Source organism: Numida meleagris, chromosome 1, assembly GCF_002078875.1.
Source record: "Numida meleagris isolate 19003 breed g44 Domestic line chromosome 1, NumMel1.0, whole genome shotgun sequence".
In the NCBI taxonomy this organism is placed as follows: domain Eukaryota; kingdom Metazoa; phylum Chordata; class Aves; order Galliformes; family Numididae; genus Numida; species Numida meleagris.
The window spans coordinates 53,558,789-53,581,701 of NC_034409.1; the positions used below are offsets into that span (position 1 = coordinate 53,558,789).

General features: G+C 39.3%; 1 protein-coding gene across 2 annotated transcripts in view; it reads left to right on the plus strand.

Annotated features, from left to right (window-relative positions):
- The window catches only part of LARGE1 (LARGE xylosyl- and glucuronyltransferase 1), a 280,363-nt gene that overhangs the window by 158,131 nt on the left and 99,319 nt on the right, over positions 1-22,913 (plus strand). For both annotated transcript variants that reach the window (XM_021386388.1, XM_021386379.1), the window contains one exon: positions 11,760-11,931. In XM_021386388.1, coding sequence (XP_021242063.1) covers positions 11,760-11,931 — 172 coding nt within the window. The remainder of the gene's footprint in view (positions 1-11,759; positions 11,932-22,913) is intronic.

Genomic DNA, 22,913 nt, shown 5'->3' on the forward strand with positions numbered 1-22,913 from the left:
TACGGCTGCAATATTAGTTCTTGTGGTGGAAAATGGTGTTCACTTTACCTGGAATACTTATTTATATGACACCTTTTCCCAGCTCTGCCAATTACAAGGCATGCTGAGTCTGACATAGCACCAGCACACAGTGAAGTCACTCTTCTTATAGGTCTTCTGTGACCATCTCAGCCTGGGTAAAGACATTCAGACTAATTTGATGTTTGAGTACCTACTTCAAAGGAGGAACTTATAGTAAGGTTAGTAATTATATGCCAGTGATGATACCCCTTTTTCAGTCAACTTGATATGAAAATATCTGAATTCCCAAATTGTGAAATTTAGTCTCTGTTAGTGAAGAGATTGCTTTTCAGATCAAACTCACTTCACCTTGCAGAAGTTTTGTTTTTTGAGGATGATTGTCTCACCCTTTCAGCAACAAGGATGAAAACTCAGCATTGTTTTGATCTCCTGATAATTTTCTCGTATACTGTTCCATTTCATCAGGTTTGAGCCTTTTCATGGTTGAATGGATTCCACAGCTTTTTATCTAACACAGATGAAAGCCTTTATAAAATGCTTCCAGCTATATGGTTTTAATCAGTCATTTAGGATCTGTGTTCACCTGTCTATCTGACTGCATCTGATAGTCCTTAGGGTGAAGCTACAAGATGACATGGAGTTTGGGTGACACCAGTGGCTTAGCCTTCACACCAAAAGTTTCAAGAAAAGTAAGATATATGCCTGCTGCATGGACACACCCTTAAAATGTCACTCGTACAAATTCACTGTTATCTGAAGCCATTGACCAGTATTTAACCAGAACTTAGGCAAGAAGCTTGGCTGATGTCATGAATGTCAAGCTTAGTATTTCTTGCTTTGAAGGAGCCCAGCTTTCCCAACTGTATCTTTATTTTCTTCATAGTGTATCTCTAGTTAATTCTGTATTGTTTTAGAGATATCTTATGTCTTTCTATTATCTAAGAAACACTATTTTTTCCCTGTTGCTGTAGTGCTTCTTGTACTAGGTCACTGTTAGTATTGCTGGTTCATAATGGTAATACATTTTATTTTTTATTATCCTTCTTATCCCAGATACATTCCAGGAACTTTTTAATTTTCAGGAGTTTTGAGAGTTTTGATCTGTTGTAATATTTACCATTGGAGAAAAGAGCATCATTTCATGTAATTTTTGTTCTCTTCCAGCAATAATTGCTATACAAGAAGTTCACACTTGCCTGGCCTCCAGCCCTGCAGGATGGAAGATTATTTGTTTTCTTGCTAATTCTTTGCTTTTGCTGAAAATAAGAGAACTAATAATTCTTAGTGGGATGCATTGTTTATCTAACCAGCAAAATGTGTGTTCCACCCACTAATGGGCTTCTTTTTTGTTGAAGCATTTTCAGCTTCTGTTATTTAAGCCTATTTAAGTTCCCCCTTTGTTGATCTGAAGGTAGAAAATGTAAAAGTTTATCTCTATAGAGAGATGATTTTCCTGATAAGATGCTGAATAATAGCTAGTGGCTTCATTCCGAGTAGAAGAGTGAATCCTTTTCTTATGTTTATATGTCATATTTTGACATCATATTAGGATCTTTGAGGTCTGATGGGAGCTGCAGTCCCGCATCCCTTCCAAAAATCATCATCTTCTGCAATTCTCACTCCTGCATTGACATACCTTCTGGTTTTTGTTAGATACAAACAAGACTAGATTTTTCAGTCTTAGCAGGGTGAAAGATCCTTTCCAAAACATTTGGGTTTTCTGCACATGATAATATTTTAGACCTACAGTTTCCTGACAGATATTGCTGGGTAATAACAATCACTGTACCTATTGTGCTATCTCCTTTCATCATCCTAAAAATGTACTCTTGTCCAAAATCTTATAGGAAAAAACTTCTTCCCATATTTTTGTTATAGAAGAGGGGCTATTGTCTGTCCAACATAATGTGTTTATGCAGGAGATGGTGTTGCTTTTTATTCTGGCCAGTGCATCTTAATGACACCTGTTTAATACCACGCCATCAAGCACACTACAGATTGGATGCCTCTGGACTTTAACCCCAAGAGCTGCATGGAAATTTGCCAAAACACATAACACATAATGTCTGCTGCTAATGTGCATGTATTTGCATAGTTACTAAAATTAAAAAGCTGGCATCAACAATATTTTCATGAATTTATATCTTCCCTGATGAATTAGCACAAAGAGTTTGTTGACTGAGTTCACTAGCAATTAAAAGGTCCTACTGATCTTTCTTATCTTTCCATACCGGTGAACTGAGAAGGGCAGCCATGATTTGCTTTTGACTGTTGGCCAAATTCTAGCTGTGTCTACCTATCAGTCAACTTTTAGCAGAAAGTTCTGGCTTCTTGCCATTTTATCTAACCCAATCTAGATCTCTCTCTTTTCACTCATTAACTGACAGAAAGGGGATAAAAAGAGGGGAAAAAAAAAAAGGCCTTATCTTATTTTGTAGGGAAGACTTGCACTGTTCCCAGTACTGGAGAAGTAGAACTCAAAAGGTGTTTGGTTTATTCGCACTGACTTCTCTCAGGATGCTCTGACTCTTGTTGGTCCTTCACCCTTGACTACCACAATGAGAAAACAACTGAGTTGAAGCCAAAGTCCTCAAAGCAACAGGAAGCATCATGAACTAAGACTGTCCTGTCTTGTCTTTTCTGTTCTCCAGTTTCATCTTGGAAAGGAGTAGAGAAAAACAAAGAGAGCTTTTAGCAATTTTGAGTTAGCAAGAAACTGTGGAGAGAATTAAAAATGTCCTAAAAAGGACTGATTTATACTCAAATAGAAATTGTTCTTTTGAGTTTGGTGGGGTTAAGCAAGGAGAGAGAGATGGAAACCTGTTGGAGGAAAGCCAGCCAAAGCCCTAAAAGGAGGGAGATACTCCTCAAAGATCAATGACTTTTCTTTTCTGAAGAAGCTGTATAGATGATGTCTTGTCACCTAACAGCAGAGACAAAAAGTGTCCATTTTACTTTATGTAACAGTCCGCAGTTTCATCCATATAAAGTAGGTTGGTTCAAAACAAAGAACATGGCTTAACTCTTGGCATCCGCAGTTAAACTGGTTATTAGGTAGTTTTGAATTAGCATCTTTAAATCAGGTTTTTCCCACTTATCTGCCCTTTGTACATATGTGTATATTGGTGATAGATTTGGAAAGAAAGATTAAAAAAAAAAAGAAAAGCAATCACCAGCATCAGACTGTGTTACAGACTTTGCTACAGAGATGAGAATTAATTTGCAGTTATTTTGCTTTGCTGTATGCTAATGCTGATTTGGGAGGTTTTATTTGTTCTGCCTTTTTAGTATCTAATCTTATTTTCCAGTTGTGACTTGCTCCATGATTTCTGCATTTGCTCTACGTTATCCAGGACCCAGAGGTTCAGATAATCATCTATTTCTATCGCAACCTTTTCGCTCACTGCTATTTGTATCCAGACTTGTTGCATGTATGTGTGGAAGATATCATCTGTTCATAAAGCAAGAGATGAGGCAGAATTCTATTAAAGTCACCAGTGTTTCTATGATGAGTAAGAACAATAGCAGTCAAGGCCTGTAGGAATAGAAAAATAATTTTGACAAAAACATATAAATTCCCATCCCCTTACAGTTGTTTCTCAGTGTGAATTAATATTATTTTTGTTAAGTACCCAGGCACAAGAAATTCTAAATCTAGCAAAGTTACACAGCTTTGCTGGGCTCCTGGTTTCCTTGACAACCATTCATATAAATAGTAAGGACCTGTTAGAGGGGAAGAGACTATCAGTATAATAGAAACCTGTGAATCACCTAGGAAAAATTAAACTCAAGGTTAAAGTTGTATGTTCTCCAGCAAACATTAGGAGAATAGTCTGTTTTCGTTTAAATCAGGATTTGGGCTCTTCTCTTAATGTTGGCTGGATTCGTGACAGGGAGGAAGCAAAGGTTTGGATTTTTGTTGGTTTTTTTCTTTTTATTCCCCTCCCCACTCCCGTGGTGACATGCAAATAGATTCCTTTTGGTGTTTCTCTGGTGACCACTTTCAGGCGATGATCACTTTCTTCCTCCTGGGCTCTCTCAGAATTGACCCCTCTCTTTTGATTCTTACTTTTTTTTAATTACTTATAAACATACGGTGTGATAATGACAGACATGAATGCTGCCCATATTTATTTTTAACCTGCTGATACTCTCCTTTCTAAGATTGAGTTAATCCAGTCTCAGCAGTGATATGTTTGATCTTATTCTGCTAAAGCAAGAGGGTCAGAAAGGGGATCAGGCAGGTGAGTTTAGATGTGAGGCACGGCCACCATGAAATGGGAAAGAATGTCCTGAAACTAACCCTGATCTGTGCTCATGCTGCTGGAATTGTGCCTGTTTTCACGAATGTGAGAAGAGTCATGGGAAAAGTTCACAGCTGGATGAAGTTCTCCCTGTGTGAAACTGAAAAACAGTGATGAAAAATACCAGCATCGAGAAAAGTTCCTGCTCTGTGCCAGCAATATGATTTTGTTTATTTTCCCTGTCTTTTTGCGCTCTGTGTTGCAAAAAAAACCAGTAAAATGATGGTCATTAAAATGGTGACAGTATTTTCCTCCAGCTGAGAAACTACCTGAAAGCCACAGTTCTTCTAGTTTTGTCTTAAATAGAAGTCACTTGATTTAAAAATAGTGTTTTTATCTTGCTACTTCTAGCATTCATAGCAGCAGCAAAGCACTAAATGAGTAATGAAAAAGCTATGCAAACAAGTTATCAACAGTGTCTAGGAAGTTATTTACCCAGTCTGAGTAAAATAACTTGTTACTGTTATCTGATTCCGTGATTAGAATTTTCCAAGGGTGTTTTTTAGCCCCTACTTGGGCTATTTATAAAGGCTGTATGAAGGAACAACCAAAGAATTTGGTTGGTCTTATTTCACAGAGAACCACCCAATTTTAAGTTCATGCCCATTTTGGTACAAGCTTTCAGGTCACTGTCAGACAGAATTCAGAATATTTGTGCAAATCTACAACGCTCTTTTTGATTGCACCATGACGGGGAAGTTTCTCTCTCTTTCGCTTCATATGCCATTTTTCAGATCCTGAAGTTAGTTTATCACCTTTAGGAATCTTTAGGAACGTGTTGCCTTTGTTTCAGTTTATGAGTGCAAGTAGATGCTGGAAACTTTGGAAATTCAGGTTTCCATCAAGTCATTTGCTACAGGGTCAAAATTTGCATTTCTCTGCATTTGAATCAGTATTTTCTAGATGCAAGATGTTTTTAAAGCAAAACCTGGCATGAAATTTCTAGGGAGGCAGAATTACATATAGATTCCCCTTGGAATTTACGCTGTCCTTCTGTTTTCTGTCTCCTTCGACTGATTCCCTCACTAATGTGAATCTAGCCATTATGTTTGGGTGGTGGTGGGGTTTTTAGTCTGTTTGGTCTCAGGCTTGATATTAGGAAAAATTTCTTCTCAGGAAGAGCAGTGCTGCACTGGCACAGGCTGCCCAGGGAGCTGGTGCAGTCACCATCCCTGGAGGTGTTCCAGAACCGTGTGGATGTGGCACTGAGGACATGGTCAGTGGGCACGGTGGGGATGGGCTGATGGTTGGACTAGGTGATCTTAGAGGTCTCTTCCGAACTTAATGATCTCATTTCCTAGTCCATCTCTGAGAGGGGTACATGCAAGTTGCAGCTCCTGCCTGTGGGCATGAACCCCACCAATATGACCTTTGGATTCTTGCAAGATAATTGCCTTAGTGGTGCTTTTGTCAATTCATCTGAACAAGAAAGAGTATTTTATTTGGAGCTATTTGGTAGCAGAGGATTATTTTGATTTTTTTTTTTCCAGGCATTATCAAGGAAGATGCGATGAATTTAGTGAGAAAATCAGTGCGGTATTGAAGGTTGCATTTTTACAGTTTAAGGAGTTTAAGGACATGCTGCCAGGGAAAACACTTCATCAGCCAAACTTCTCCCATCTTATCGCACTGAACAGGAAGCATTTTCTGTAGCTCAGGGGGTGCTTCAGTGCTATATTCTGTGAGACAGGGAGGAATTTTGATAAGAAAATGGGAAAATATGTTATTGAACAGACAAGAGGAAGGTGTAAGGACTGCAGCCTATTCAATCAGAAAAGGTAGGGAGGTAGTCAGATTTGGTTAACTGGGGAAAGGCTGCATCTGGAAAGGAAATGCAGGGTCAGGTTTATGTGGTTGGTTAGCTAATTTTTTGAGTGCTTTTTTAATGGTGCTATTATGTACCTCTTCCGAATCCAAGCAGAACATAGGAAGATGGACTGTTAGGTTTTCTGTCAACTCTAGTACTTAAGAAAAGAGGTTACATGACAAGAGGAACATGTACAGTCCCTCAGAATATATTCTTCTGTGCTAGCTACTGTTTTTGTGTTGAATATATATAACCCAGCACTAGGGTTAGGCTTCCAATATATTGCCTCTTTTCTTGTACTTCACTTTATTATTCTTATCCTAATTTTATTAATGTAGCAAGGAGAAGGATGAGTGCAGAAAAATCATATTTGAAAACAGAGTACCTCAGCCTGCAAGTCTGAGGACCTTTAGAAGCATGGCGTATAAAGAAGAATGTAATGGTGTTTGAATTTAATTAATTGGGCTTTTAGCAAATACAAAACTGTGTCCCATGCTGGCACACAACTTCAAGGTGTATTTTTCTCCTCACATAACCAGAGCACTTGCCCTCTTCTTTTTTATCCTCATGCTCGTGACTGGCACTAATCCCTGCACCATACTTTTCACACTTAGCTTTCCAAGCTATCTTCCTCATCATTATCCCAGGGAAGATCAAGTGGCAGCTCTTACTAAATGAGAGAAAAGAATCCTTAACTCTATGTGTACGGGGATGGGCTCTGGATTGGCCATAACCACTCAGGGAAACAGGTTTGCTATTAATGATAGTTCTGTGAAAAAGAATGACAGCCAAATTAAATTGGTAGATAGCTGGATCCAGACAAAGAGGAGTTGCAAATAAGCTGTGTAACTCTTTGCAGCAGGATGTTGCAGTTGGTTAAAATTCACAGCACCTAAAAAATTGTCAAACTCAGATGAAAAATCCCTGAAAAGCTGTTAACCACAGAAATACCACCTCTAGACAAGAAAATGGTCAGCCCTGAAGTGGTCAGGCAGTTGGACTAGATCATCCTGGAAAGTCTCTTTCAACTGAAATATTCTAGTGTAATCTAGTCTATTCTGCTCTACTTTACACTACTGTGCTACTCTATTTTGAAATTGTGGATGTTACCAGAGGATGAGAGTATTTATGGGAGAGATATCACTATAGAGTTTCCCTGCTTTTATGCTCTTTGATAGGCATCTGCCACTGGCTGCTATTAGAGGCTGGCTGTGGAGCTCCATATACTTTCAATCTGAAACCATACAGGCACCCATAAAGTCTTTGTCCTCTCCTGCTGGTCACAGCTCCCACTCTCATTCTGTTCATACGGGTAGTGTTTTCCACACTGCTCTCTGCTCAGTCTACAAGTTTCCATCCCTTTCAAAGATGTTCAGGATACCTACCCTAGCTGGACAGTTTTCACTTACAGCTAGCGACTAATCTGTATTCACATGGAATAAATTACCCCTTTACCTGTTTGTGGGGGAAAACTAGTATATTTACCCCCGCAAAATCCCTACAGTTCCTGAGAGAAGTGCAGTATAAGAGACTAACATTGCTGGCTGAATGTGTTTGTGGTGGCTTGGTAGAAGAGTTGTGCTTTTTGATCTAAAAGCGTGGTCAACAAGTGATTTTAAATATAAAAATACCTAAAGTGTTGGCATGTAGTTGCCAAACAGTTTATTCAGAAGAGTCACTCATTTTTCCTCTCTCAGTCACAGAAACAGGGAGGCTTAATTTTATTTTTAAGCTGTATGCATTAGACTTCTTTCCTTAAAACGACACCTGAGCAATAGGCTTTTCATACAGCTGGAGCAACTGTGAGAAAGTTGAGTTGGGCTTTGTACAGCTGCAGTGTTTCATTCAGCTTTTCCCAGAGGTGGTCTGAGCAGTTCGGGAAGACAGTGTGTTGGCAAAGTATCACTGCATGTGTAGGCTGTTGTTGCCACTTCTCTCCTATTTTCCAAGGTAATCAGTTATGTATAGCATGAACTTGAGCATGTACTTCCTGTATTCATAGTCAGAACTGAATAATGTAGATAGTTCGTTTTCACTCTTCAATAATCATGGAATCACAGAAGGTCTTGAGATGGAATGGACCTTAGCACCCACCTAGTTCCAACTCCCTTGCCACCAGATCGAGGTCCCATTCAACTTGGCCTCCAATGCCTCCAGGCATGGGGCAATAATAGTGGAAATAATAGAATGATAGAATCACCAAGGTTGGAAAAAGACCTCCAAGATCATCCTTTCTAAGGAAAGATCTCTAGTAAGGTACTTTTTAACTTACCTTACTAAAAAACAAAAAAGAATCACTGTCAACACCAGCTAAATGTTTCTCTTTACTCTCCTCTCATGAACGAAAATGCAGATTTTGAGAGCTAGAGATCTGAGATAAAAATGCAGACTGTGTTATTTCTACTGAAGTGAGAATTATACAAATGGGAAAGTATGTCATGCAATTTTGTGTCAGTTTACTCTTTTACTAACTATTTTTTTTCTGTTCCTGCCATATCTTCTAGGAATATTTGTTCTCAGAAAGCTACTCCGATACAGTTTGTAAAGCAAATGATTTACAAACGTTCCTGTACGGGCCATTTTAACCAAGCTAGAGAAAAAATATTAAGACATACAGAAAATACTGAGATAACTTTTAGATAAAGGAAATGGCAAAAGAGGGCTGCTTGGAGGTTGCAGAATTTCGCAGGTGTTTGTGCCTACACCACCTTAACTATTTCAAACTGGCACTTAATTACGGAGCACCTATTCAATCATAGTGTTCTTGTATTTAATTTTATTTTTAAACAAGGCTATATGTGATGCACACAGAGAATGAGCCTTCACAGTGCTGTTGTGTAGGGTAAGGAGGTTTTTTTTTTGGCATGCATTTGGCATGGTTACATTATTCATGATTAGTAAAGCCACCAAGAAATTATTCAGGGGTCTAATTAGACCCCTGTTTACATGTTACACAGCACTACATTGGGGGAGAGAGAGAAAATTTCAGGTAAGTTGAACCAGCTGACAGTTTAAGCTTCAACTGAGGCTCAAACCAAATGCTGTGGACCACTTGGAACAGAGAGTGCTCCTTTCATTTTCAGAAGCAATCATTTCAAGTATCAGGCTTCAGGACAGCAAGCTTGCTGTGCTGTTAAGACTCTGGGAATCTCGAGGGCAAAGGAAGCAATGCTTCCTTGAAGGTGACTCTTTCCTAGCTGCCTTTTCCCTTCTCTGCTTGTCTCAGGCTATCCAGGAGACATCTGAACCCCTGCCATACTAGGCTCATTTGCATAAACATATTAGGAGTTATTCTGGAGCAGTATTGCATTTGGACTAATTAAATGAGGGACACGCCATCCGACATTAATAACACAGGAATGGGTAGCAATAAAAGCAAGCTCAAGTCTCTGAAATTGCATTAACTCCTGCGTTATGTCAGTATGACTAGAGAGCTGATCCCTGTATAGCACAGCTACATCAAGTGGCAGATTCAAGATGATGTGCAGAGATTGGGGAACCAAGATAAATATTGCTTTGCTGGCACCTTGGTGTGATGGTCCATTCCTAGGTCCACCATGTGAGAGAACTGGGATCACAAATACCTAGAGTTTTGAGGGTGTGGGTTTGAAATTCTCTTTGTTACACACATAGAAAACAATTCTGGGGAGTATGGAGATTAATTTATGCATACCTAGAGACTTAACAGTAGCATATTTCAAGGAGATAGAAATTAGATTTCCCTTCTAAGCACCATACAAATTACGGAGAGAACAAGAAAGAATGAAATAAGAACAATGGCTTCATAAATAAAACCATGCTGTGTGTTACTTCACTCTCAAATTTATTTCATAGTGGTTTCTACCAGAGTCCTTGCATTTTTGCCCATTCACTTGCTTCTGCTAATTCTGGCATTCAACAGTGCAAATCTTACAGAGGAGAGCACAAGTATGTAACACATTCACTTGTTTAGGTGACAGTGCCAGCAAGGTAGTGTGAGCAGATGATTATATGCTAGTTATATGTGCAAGCAAGTGAATGCACAAATTGATTGCCAGGATGAGATGCTTTCAAAAAATGAAACACAAAACCCAACAACCAAACCAAACAAAGAAAAAAAAACCCAACTTCACAGGTTGAAAGCTGTTTTAAGATAATCTATCTTTCCTGCCTTTCCCCTTAAAATTTGGCTTTTCTCCTTAAAGGTTTGCTCTGGTATCTTCAGTCTTTTTAATTTAATTAGTGGGGGAAGGTCTGCCCTGATAAAGGGATTGTGGGAATACAGAAGAAAGTTGTGTATCTTTTTAGAAGGACAAGAGCAGGTCAGCTTATACTGATAGAAGCCTTGTTACTTTATATTCAAAACAAAATGCTCTCTAAGTAGCTATTATTAGCTTTTCTTTAACCATTCTTCCAACTTACAAATAGCGTTTAGGAATCTGTTCTGTTACAGGAAGGTTTTCTTGAAGGATATTGGAGGAAATGAGTTCTTACGTGCAAAAGCTGTTTCACACAATAAATTTTACAGTGCCAGTAAACAGATATGAGACAGTTAAACAACAGAATCAAACTTCAGAGTTTTATGAATGCCCTGGGCTTCTGCCTACCTTCTCTAAAGTTTAATATTCCAGGCCAAATCCTGAAACCTTTCTCACTCAGGCCGCTGGAATTCAAAACACTAATGCAAGTTAATGGGAGCACCACTCAGGAGAAAACTTAGTAAAAATCTGAGAATTTCAGTGCATGCCCTTTAGAACAATAAACGAAGAATTTCAGACAGAGTAATAAGAACAGCTTTTCAAAAACTTTTATATCCTGCTTTGAGTGGTGACTTCTGGTATTTAAGAACTTGAGCTCACAAGAGGAAAATAAAACGTAGCTCGTGGAACATTCTAGTGCCAGTAGTACAGTGAAACATGGGAAGTCTCCTAACTAACTTTGGAAGCTGTAAAAATGCTTTGTTTAGCCCTTGTGGAGGAAGTATAAATATTTAGGTTTGCCCCCTCAATATATAAAAAAACAAAAAATATGGCTACAAATCTTCTGCTTTTTCTGCTTTTGAGTATGTCTGTATGATGTCAGTAGTTATAAGTTAAGAGTATATGGTCTATGAAAAATTTGAGCTGTCAGTAAAAAAAATGTTTTGCAATTTTCTGGCCCATTGTTCCAAATGACTGGCATTTTGAAATTCTGACCCATAAATCTGTAATAAACAAAAGGAAAAAAAAGATTGTTAGTGCTACTTCACAGTCAGAAAATTCTGGGAATGGCAAACGCAAACTTTTTTTTCTGTTTGAAAAGGAATGTAACGTATAATACACCTGGAGTTTTGGATTAAAGATATGTTTCACTTTTGTCAGGATATGTGGATGTCTCAGAACAAATTGTACTATGCTGGAAAGTCTCATCTAATTTTAATTGTATTGTGTTAAGCAGTTGCCTCAATAAACCTTTTTGTTCCAGCCTTCAGAAACTTCAGCATATTTCAGAACTTCTGATGTTTATTTAAAAACAAAATTTTTAGATAGCTCTGTATTGCTTGTTCTCAGAGATCTTCCATTATTAGAAGAATCTAGTGTCATGAAGGGATTATGTATCTAATGGAGATTATTTTTTCTTTCTCTTTCCCTCTTCCCTTTTCCTGTTAGTCGGAAGTATCTTGGATCCCCAACAAACACTACTCTGGGATTTACGGGCTGATGAAGTTGGTTCTTACTAAGACTCTACCTTCCAATCTTGAGCGAGTCATTGTCCTCGACACAGACATAACTTTTGCCACTGACATTGCTGAGCTCTGGGCCGTCTTTCACAAGTTCAAAGGTATTCCAATGATTTTTTTTACTCTTTATTCGTGGAGGAGGGAAATGGTAAAGCAGACAGCAGAGTGAAGGTAAAAAGGCAATCTGAGTTACACTGGATGTTTCTTTCAGTGTAGTTGTTCCATTTGTGAACTCTTTCCTCAACGATGTTCCATACAGAATGATGGACAACACTGATGGTCTGTGTAGTTTGATTTATTGATCTAATTATTTGGGACAAGCAAGATTTTGACAAAACAATAGACGGTAAAGAATTATAAGCATGCTTTACTGAAGTACCATTCAATCCCTGTAGGTATTCAATACTTGGAAGAACTGGTTTTATATTACTTCTTATTAATGAAAACTGATTATTACTTTTAATATAACTTCACTGTGGTGCCACTGACAGTAAGTGAAGCTTGGATCATATTTAGTCTGAGAGAAGGATGAAGGAGGCAAATTTATTCTTCTGAGTAGAAATGAGTTACTGTTTGCTCCTGAGTCGGTAGAGGCATCTAGATGTGTTCACCTAATGCAGTTTCCTTCCCCATCTCCCACAGCTCCTTGAAAACGTCCTTCATAGTTTGACAAAGAGACACTTTCAGAGTAACTGTGTAATGAGATGGTGACAGAAAAGCTCCCCACTACCTTGTCACAAACCAGAGTACTTTCCTGGCTAGCACATGGCTAAAACCACCTAATTAATTCTCTCAGAGTCGCACGTTGCCAGCTCTTCAGGGTCAGAGGCATGCCCTGTTGTTCTCTTGCCCTCAGAATGAGTACTGGAGTGTTGGTATGTGAAGAGGCATTTCATTGTCCTGCTTTGATGGTTCACAGCCCCATAGAATTTCAGCCTTGATGTTAGTCAGTTCTCTTTAAATCACCTCAGGCAGAAGTCAGCCTAAGGGAATGGGAGTATTTATTTACAGAAGCCAAAATAAACCACAAAGGTGACAGAAAAGAGAGCACATTCAATCTACTTAACCCGTGTTGAAATCCAGAATGCCTTTTTGCCTTTCCCTGTACCTGGCTAACAGGCAATTATCTTCAGCTCTACCATCAAGTGTTCAGTTCTAGTGCTTACTTCTCAGTGCATTTTTTTTCCTTTCCATTTTGGAAATATCAATATCCAGACCAGAAGCACTCATCTACTTACTTCACTGAACCATACGCAAGCTTTTTTCATTACGGTATATAAAGATTTTCCTCCTCCTGAGGAGACCTGCTCAGGACCTCCTGCTCACACCTCTCCACGAAGCCTTTCCCTAACAATGAACCTGGAGTTTCATATAAACATGTATCTTTACAGCCATAACTTTTGTAAATGTATGTGCAGGGAGTAATGCTGTGCTGTTGCACTCTCGCTGTATACTACTGTCCCATTAATAGTATTATTTTACTCAATATGGTGTGTGCACATGCTCTAGCAGGTAAAGAGTAATGTATGAACTGAACTTGGGCACAGAGCACTTCATGGTCAAAGACCCCAAAGTCTGAATTGAAATGAGAGGGATCCTATCCTTGCTTATGTTTTCTGCCCTAGTTTCAATGAAGGCCTCTCTTTTAATGGGGTAAGAAACGAAGTATAAAGCCAAACTTGTTAAGAAAGGAAAAGGGAGCAAAGGAAGGTCTAAGAATAAAAAAAATACAGACAGAAGAGATAGAAATATGGGCAAGGATGATTACTGAAAGCCAAAAAAGCAGGTGTAAGTCGAGAATCTCTATAAACCCAGGCAGTCATTCAGCTAATTAGAGCTGCGGAAAGCTCTAAGTCACACACACACAGCAAGAATTCCTGTGCACCTGCATACCTATCACTTCTGTGTCACACATGCATGATTTTGTAAGTTGTCTGGTCTGTCTTCTTAATTCCTGCTGACCACCTGCTTCTCTGCAGTGTTTTACACGTAGCAACAAATTGCTCAGGGTCTACATCTGCTCATTTCTCAGATGGTCACATACAAAGAAAGGCTTAATAGCACAGTCCTGTAGAGCAGGGAGCTCCGCAGGGTGGGAGAGAACTCTGGAAAGCGTGTATGCCCAAAGAAGTGATCCAAAATATTGGAGGGAAGAGAGAAATGAAAGTCTCTCAGCCCAAGCTTGTGGTCCGGCTTATTTTGTAGAGTGCAATCCCATTAGGCAAAGATTCGGTGGAAATGGATTGTGGAAGACAAGGGCAAATAGTCTGGAGGAATGCTGCTCTTTTATTGCTTAGTAAAAGATTGATTTAACTCACACAGTGATTCTCAATTTGTCTCACTGTCTTTTTATTTTTCCTGACAATGTCACAAAAGATACAAACAACATTTCATGCCGTTAGCCCCAAATATTCATATAAAGGGTCTATTTTTAAACAAATGTTTTAGTCACCTCCTCATTTCTCCCTTCAGAAGTACCAAGTAAGTTTATGAAGATTTCTTTGGGACAATTCAGTGTGGTTGCTGAAATATCACTTAAACAAAAGAGGCACAAAACTCTTGGGAAGCAAAGTTCTAATCTCCAAAGGAACCAGACATTATCCCTGACCTCAGCCTGATGGGCAACTTTACAGCCACAGGTTCCTTTCTAGAAATGTTTAAAGACCCAACTGTTGGCCTGAATTGGCCATTTTAAACTGCTTACACCAGGATATTGTTTGAGCTCATAGAAGAATTTTTCACATCAGTGCAGGAAAGGCGAGAGCTTTCTTCTGTGGGTTGCTGCAGGATAACACAGGGCATTGTCCAGCACAGCCTCTTCCAATCTGCAGCCAGGTAGAGATGGGAGGACGTAGACTCTGTGACAGTTTCTGTGCCCAGGAAGACTTTTCTTCTCAAACCAAAATAGTGACTAAAACAGACCTGTAACTCAAGACTGTCTTCTTCTTGGAAGAAACTAAGTTCCATCTAAACACCAGGAAGAATTTCTTTACTGTGCAAATGACAAAGCAATGGCGGAGACACTGTAGAGTCTCTTCTTAGATCTTCAAGTCCTCTAGACATTGGCCTGGACACCCTGCTCTGAGAGTCCCTGCTTGAGCAGGGGTTGAATCAGATGACCCTGAGGTCCTTACCAATGTCAGCCATTCTGTGATTCTGTGAATCTCACATTATGGATTGTCTTGCAGTTTAGCCAGGTATGATTCGCTGTGTAGAAAGGCCTGTCAATATATTTTAAATAGTACCTGAAATACCCAGTAACCTTGTTCTGCAAAGGTTCCTTCAGTCATTTCAAGGGCTGCAGAAAAGATCAGACCCTTACACAGTAGCTTAATATATAAGTTGTTGAAACTACTATTACATCCACTCTGTAGAAGGAAAAAATTGAGTAGAATTCCTTTGTAAATTACTGCTCTTCTGCCCTTTTCTGATAAGCTCTTTGCGTATGCCCTTATAATAAATGGTGTAACTGTTCTGTGCACAAATTAGGGCTCTACATATGTGAATTTATTTGAAAATCTCCTCTTTGAAGTGGCAACCTTAGGCTTAGGGAGAAATTCACACCTCTTTTCAGAAGCCCGAAACACTGTCTCTCAGCAATGTGACATTTAAAAATTTCTTTTAGCAATTACTGGGGATTGTATAATTACTACTTTTATATGCAAGTTTCAGTCTTTATGTGTAAATATGTCTTTGGAAACCAGGAACCTATTTCAAGAGTCAGATACAGCTTTTCAGCTGGGATTTGAACATTTCTACTTTGGTCTCATTCTCTCTTGTTCTCCCAAAGATAAGCAGTCTGTTTCTCTAGGACAGATATATATATACCTCCAAATATTGACTTCAAAGGTGTGAGTCTGCAGTCCGTCTAGTGAAGATAACCTGTCATGCATGTTTTCTGTGACTTAGTTGACACTGATTAGGTTTTCTATTCATCTTTCACAGGATTTTGACAGTTCTAAAGTTGAGAAAGCATCTAGCCTAAGGGCAGAAGAATGGGACTGTAGATCATACACATTCTTGGATGAAATGCTGCAAAGTATTTCAGCCAGCAAGGATTAGTGTAACCAATATACTTTTATTGCAGAAATTGTGTGAATTCTTCTGAGAAAAGAGCCAGTCCAAAGCCATGCTCTCTGCCATCAATCTTAAACTTATTTTAAAGGCCACATCAGATAATCGTTTTGATATTCTTGCTTACCTTGGTATTGAAACGTGGTTGTTTTATTCTGAGCTTCTGATTTTGACTTTAACTATTTGTTAAACATGGATTCTCAAGAGCATTCACTTTAAAAGTCTGTGTGAATTTATTTGGGATCTGACTATTACAGTCATGATAATTATTTGTTACAGGTTGCTGTTCCAGTCAGGATCATAGCCTCTACATATCATGGGTGCTTTACGTATCATAGAATCATTGAATTATTAAGGATTAAGGTTGGAAAGACCACTAAGATCATCCAGTCCATGCCTGTGACCACTCTAAGACCATGTCACTTTGTGAAATGTCTACCCTTTTCTTGAACACCTCCTGAGATGGTGACTCCACCACCTCCCCGAGCAGCCTGTGCCAGTGCAGCACCGCTCTTTCTGAGAAGAAATTTTTCCTACTATCCAACCTGATCCTCCTCTGGTGCAGCTTGAGTCCATTACCTCTTGACCTATTGCTGTTACCTGGGAAGAAGAGGCCAACACCCACCTCACTACAACCTCCTTTTGGGTCATTGTAGAGAGCAATGAGGTTTTCCCTGAGCCTCCTCTTCTCCGGACTGCACAACCCCAGTTCCCTCAGCCGCTCCCTATCAGACTTGTGCTCCAGACCCCTCACAGCTCTGCTGCCCTTCTCTGGACATACTCCAGGGCCTCCATGTCTTTCTTTGTAGTTAGGAGCCCAGAACTGAACACAGCACTCAAGGTGCAGCCTCACCAGAGCAGAATACAGAGGGACCATCACCTCCCTGCTCCTGCTGACTGCACTGTGTCTAATACAAACCAGGATGCCATTGGCCTTTTTGCCCTCCTGGTCATATATGAATAGCAAGAAACAATCTCTGTGCTTTACTTAGTCTTAGGTGACCACTCTCCTGTCTGCCCAGTTCCCTTAGGCCATCACTGTACGTGAGACACAGCTGAGACTCACAAGTGAGACCTGAATAATCTCTGTAGAGATCAGTGTTGAGGGCCCCTTTATTAAATGGAATTCCATGTCTAAGTACATGCAGTAACTCAGAGGCTTTACTGAGCAGTGATGACCTACCACAATATGTTAGTCTCACAATCCAGCCAGCCAATACAATGAATGTTTTAATTATGTTTAAACAGTACAACAGGATAGAAATTAACTAGTGTGTTCCAAATAACTCTACCTGTAGATTAAATCATCCAGAGAATATAAACTACAATTAGTGTTGATCTGTGCAAATTAGTCTTCTCTGGAAAGCTGAGTCAGACATCAAGGCAGAATCACCTACCTCTATTACCAAAGCATCCAAGAAGGAGAAATGGCAAGCTTGAGAGAAAGACTGTGATTCCTATATTCTTATTTTGCATGAGTAAAAACATGCCATAGGTGTTTGCTGTGTGTCAGGAGCTCAAACGGTGATAAAAATCCATACGGATATCACAAATACCAGAAAAGGTCAACAGTGATTTTGGTACGGCGTCAAGTGCCCACAGCTGAGGAAGGATTGGCATGTTGTCAATCCCAACCCTAGAATTCGTAAACACTCAGCATATGAGTGCTCTGGCGTATTGCTCTGCAGAATGCCTGAGGTAACAATCTACGTTCGTGTTAGTTTTGAGGTTCTTTAGGAAAAAGAGCAAACAAACGAAAAAATCACAAGCATCCCAAAATTCACCATCTCTTGTGTAGGTGGGTTAGTAGTGATATTCCTACAAGAACTGTTATGTGTAAGGCTTTAATAAGACATACATGCATAACTTTTAATTTGTGTTTGAATTTGGTGTGCCAGAAAGTGAGATGCTGATGGCACCAGTGAGAGCCTGGCAGAGCCAGCAGGTGCTGTGCATATGTGCCTGAATTTGGCTCAACTAGTGAAGCCCTGTGTTAATAAACTCTGCCTGCCACAGACCTAGGTTCTTCTGCAAGGATTGTACTTTTTATAGGTATTCTCATCTTGTGATGATGTAAAATACTCTACTGTTGCCAAGATTAAAATTTAAATTTCATTGTCACCTATGGCTGAAGCTGGGATTTGAACCCCAGAGTTGTTTCTGAGCAGGTTCCGTAATTCAGTCTCTCAGTTTACACTCAGTAAATCATTAAAGCTTCCACAGATCATTCTGAGACAGGATCTCTGCAGGCTGACACGCTGTTTGTGTTAAATCCTGCAGTGATCTTTCTGCATCCTCTGGTCAGTACAATGAGCCTTTCTTTTCTCACTGTTCAAGAGGAAGGCATTAGCAACGTACACCTTAGCATGTGAAGAAATAACACAGTATGAGTCAGTCTTTTTGTGAGGGAAACAGGATCACATTGTAGCAGAGTGCATTAATAAAATTGTCAGGCAGCTATTAAAATAGCTTAAAATCATCTGAAATTTTATAGGTGTCTAAAAAGGCCGAATGGCACTTGTCTTCTCTCATAAAAGGAACATCTGTTAGTTTCTGAAAGACTTGTATAAGTGTTTAATGGTTAGACTACAGTACGTAGCTCATCCTAGGGTTATTCCACAAATGAAACACATTTTCTCTTTGAAAAGGTCCCTGTGGAGACTCTGTCTGCTTAAGATTTTCTGTTCCTGATTTGTGGTGTTTTCTTCTTTTCTGCTGCAGAAGCTTTGAAGTTTCATTGAGAAAGAATCCCACTTGTTAGCTGTAGCTGATAGAAATGCTGGGGTGTGTTGTCCTCCTCTCTCTCGTGATGCAATTGTATCACCTGCATGTGAAACTACAGGACTGAATGCTGAATTACAGTTTATCTTGGTGAAGAGCCAAAGAAAGTAAACATTTAGGATATTAGGGAAAAAAGCAAGTTTTTAACCATAATTGAAGATTAATTTTGCTGATAAGTAGGAGGTGGAGCAAAGAGGTCGCGCTTGATCTAGCTGTAGGTGTCTCTGTTCATTGCAGGGGAGTTGGACTAGATGGCCTTTAAGGATCCCTTCCAACTCAAACAGTTCTGTGATTCCATGATTTGTTGATTCTGAGGATCTGGGAAAAAAACAGTTCTTTCTTTCCACACTTATCAGATAAGTTGTCAGGCTGGAAGACCTTTCTTTTTCCTTTTATTTTTTTTCTGATTGCAGTTAGCTTTGCCATGATATTCCGTTACTGAGGAGGCAGTATGTAAGAAAGTTGACCTCCATAAAAGAGCTCCAGTGGGGAGAGTTTATTATAAGGATCAGCATGTGCACATTCTAGTTTATGGGTTTTAATGTGGCAAGGGACATAATCAGAAAGTTCTGATTGTGAATTGCTGCCAAAATAGAATAGCTGCAGTTTCTGAAACATCTGTAGTTCTTTTTTAGCTGAATGGTTCTTTGTTTTCTGCCACCAGCCAGAAATATTCGGAGGTTAAAGGTCAATAGTGTATAAAAATTCAGTGTAACTCATGGTAGGGGAAATTCTAAAATGAAAAAAAAAAAAAAGAAAAAAAGGTGCAGATTCTTTATTTTTCCATTTTTGTTTCTAAGGGATACCCTTTGGTCATATTTTCAAGTTTTTTCCTGTGAGGGCTAGGGATGTTTTAATTAAAAAGGAAAGCTGATACTCTTTTGTCATCCTTTGATTCCTCAGCTGGAGCTTTCAGAAGATAAACCACCACATGTTACAAGATTTGTAATAAAATCTTGTTGGCAGCACTGACATTCTGAGGGCTCTTTTCTACCTTCTCAACATCAATCTAGTGCTTTTTCTGCATTATTTTCTCCATTTTTTGTTAAGCTGCCACTTGTGCTACAGCTGTCTTTTTCAGCTTAGATGCTATGATGTATCAAACACCCAAACTAAACATTGTATGACTCACCCATACACCCATAGAGAAAAAGAAATAAAAAAAAAACAGTTTCAGTCTCCTCTGAACTCTTTCTTCAGGATTTAGAGAGACATTAATTCTATGAATCTCAAGTATTCCAGCTGTGGAGAATAGACCTAGAGCTTTCTGAATTGCCTTGCAAATCTTTGTTCAGGGAAGGCTGGGCAGAGCAAGCCGTCATGGGAGCATGTCCTCATCTTCCTGGAAGTTGTGGCTTACCAGGAGGTAGAAAATCTACCCTCTCCCGCAGTAACGAACTCATGCATTTAGTACCTCTGGCTCAGCAACTCACAGCTTTACTTTTTGTCACTGTTGAAGGCTATTAAGAAAAGTGCACCCTCCGCCCCACCCCTTGGCTGGAACACACAAATCAAGTCCATGTACTGCTCCCCCTGGCCAGTCACTGTTGCGTGCTGTAGCTGACGGTAAGACGAAGCAAGTGCATGAGCAGGTAGTGAATATGGAAGGAGTGACAACCTATCCGTTATCACAATTAAGAATTTGCAGTGGTGATTCACCTCTGCATGCATGAAAAAAAAGCCAAGCCAATGAGACACACGCGTCCTTCACCTAAGGAATGAAGTTTACTTTAAGGTTTAATAGTTATATTAGCAGTGCTCGGGGAAAAAAAAAAGATATTTGATAGATAGGTTTCTATGCCTGAGGCCCTCATTCTAATCACATGCAATCTATCAAGCATATGTGCTTTTCACTGTTCTCTGTGACAGGCATTGTAATAACATGATGTTCTGTTTTCTCCGACTCTGAACCACGCATATACTCTGAGCCTACCTTGTTCTGCATTAGCAGACTGTTTTTTTAAGGACTTAAGGCCCCATTTTCAATTACAAAGCTCTCATCTGAGGTTTCACTTTCTTAGTTTCATGCTGCAAATTATGACTGTAATACAGGCAGCACAAGAATTTGCATAAAGTTTTGTAGGGAATTTCTGTCTCACAGGCTCAAGCTGGAAGGTAGAATGTATTGCCCAGAGGTCAATGGTATGATTGCCCCATCAACAGGATGAGTGCGTGGCATTGCTGTTTGCAAAACCAGGAAAGAGGGAAAAGAGCATACAAAATTAAATCCGTTTATTACGTAGTTGAACTAAGGCATCCTACAAATGCACCATGCACAGAAACATAAACAATTCCAAGTAAAATCAATAATCAGTGCAATATTGGGGAAACAGTAGACATCTCAGAAGTTCCCTTTTTCCAGGCCATTTAGAGAGCCAGAGTCATTTGAACCACTTATTTTAACCTCCAAACAAAAGAAAGAAGTAGGTATGTGTTCAAAGGCCCACTTCACTCCACATCACCCAGTGTCTTTATTTTATTTAAATCTCAAGCTTGCTCTATTCCATACTCTTTGCAGTAATCTCTAGTTTGCATTCAGCATAGGCCAAGCAGTTCAATTAAATGAATGAGTTTTTGTTCCTCTGACACTTTCCTCAAAGTAAATCATTTTTGTGCTTTGGGATACTGCCAAAAACAAAGATTTTTGTCCTTGCCCTTGCAGAGACATACTAAAAGGTGATTGATAAGCTGAGAATAAAACTCAGGGACCAAATGTGTCCACAGCTTCTCTGTGTTTTTATTTTATTATGTTTCCCAAATTTAATTGCAACAGAATTCATAGTTGGGGCTTAAGTTTCATGTATGGTGCATCTGTAAAACTCTTATATCTGTGTTGGGAAATGTGGTGATTTTTTTTTTCCTTTTTACTTAGTGACTGGGGAAGCTGTCAAATTTATGCTATTCTGACGTACCAGGAGAATTCCTGGATGGGTATATGGGTGAAAGTGTAGCTAGGAATGTTTTGTAACATTCAGTGGTGCTACTGACAAATAGGCCAGACTGTGAACCATGCAAAGGCTGAGGACCAGCACATGCTTACTGCTTCTGCCCTGCTGAGACACTGGTAACTTTGAGCAGTACTGGAGCACTATAGTAATGCGGGCAATCGTACTTTTTCTCTTACACGCTTATCCTTGGCCTACTTTGTGCTTCCATTCTTCTAACATTAGAAACTGTGAGCTAGTTTGTGCTCACACCAACTTACTGAAATGTACGCCCTCCTCTGAAACTGGCTGAGGGTCTCCTCAACTTCATTAATTCATGATATTGCCATATCTTCCTGCAAATGTTGTATTCAATAGACAGCAATAATATTTTTTTCCTGCATACTTCATGATATGATTATTGTAGGTGCCTAGTGGCATTCTGTAGGGCTGTCGACAGGCTTTTTTCCAACCTACTTCAGTGTCAGATTGGTACCAATTTTTACAGTATTTGGAGATTCAGATGCTTTCCCACACTGCTAAGAAGTGATGACATGAATATTGGTTCGCTGATATCCTAAAATCCTGTGAGAACGCACCTCGGCTGGTATAAACTGGCTTTATAAAACATTGGAGTGAACTGGATGATGCTGACTTACATCAGTAAGGGATTCTAGCTCCTGTATTTCCTGATTTACATAAACTTTACAGCTGCTTTTATAGGCTAACTAAAAAAGGCTGGAGTAGTCAGGGGAGCAATCTTTAAATATGCACTTCTTTCAACTCTAGACCGCTGGCATGGGTCACAAGTAAAAAGAGTTGGGTGATCTCAGCCAGGTCTGATGTGTATGAAGGTTGAAGTGCGTAAGCAGTGAAGTAAAAGGACATACTACTGAGTATGAGTTTTGAGGAACCTTAGAAGAAACAGGAGATGATGTTTGCATACTGTTGGTAAAATTACCACGCTCGTATTATTCTTTGAAATGTGAAAATGGAAGTGGACATCACTGGTAAGTAAACAAGAAAATGGCATGGAGATGAAAAGTGGGAGTGAATATATAGGATACTGAGCTGGAAGAAAACATAGGAAAAGAGAGAAGTGAAAACACATCCCAAGTTAGTCAAGATAGTTTATCTTGAATCTTGTCTGAGATGAGCTTAAAATGTCATATATCAGAATACATATCTGTGAAGCTATAGAGAAATAAGTGTATGTATCTAGAAATTTCTTGCATTTCCTTGGCAGCAGTATCTGACTATATGAAGAATCTTGCCAAGGAGATAATGAAGTATACGTTAGCATT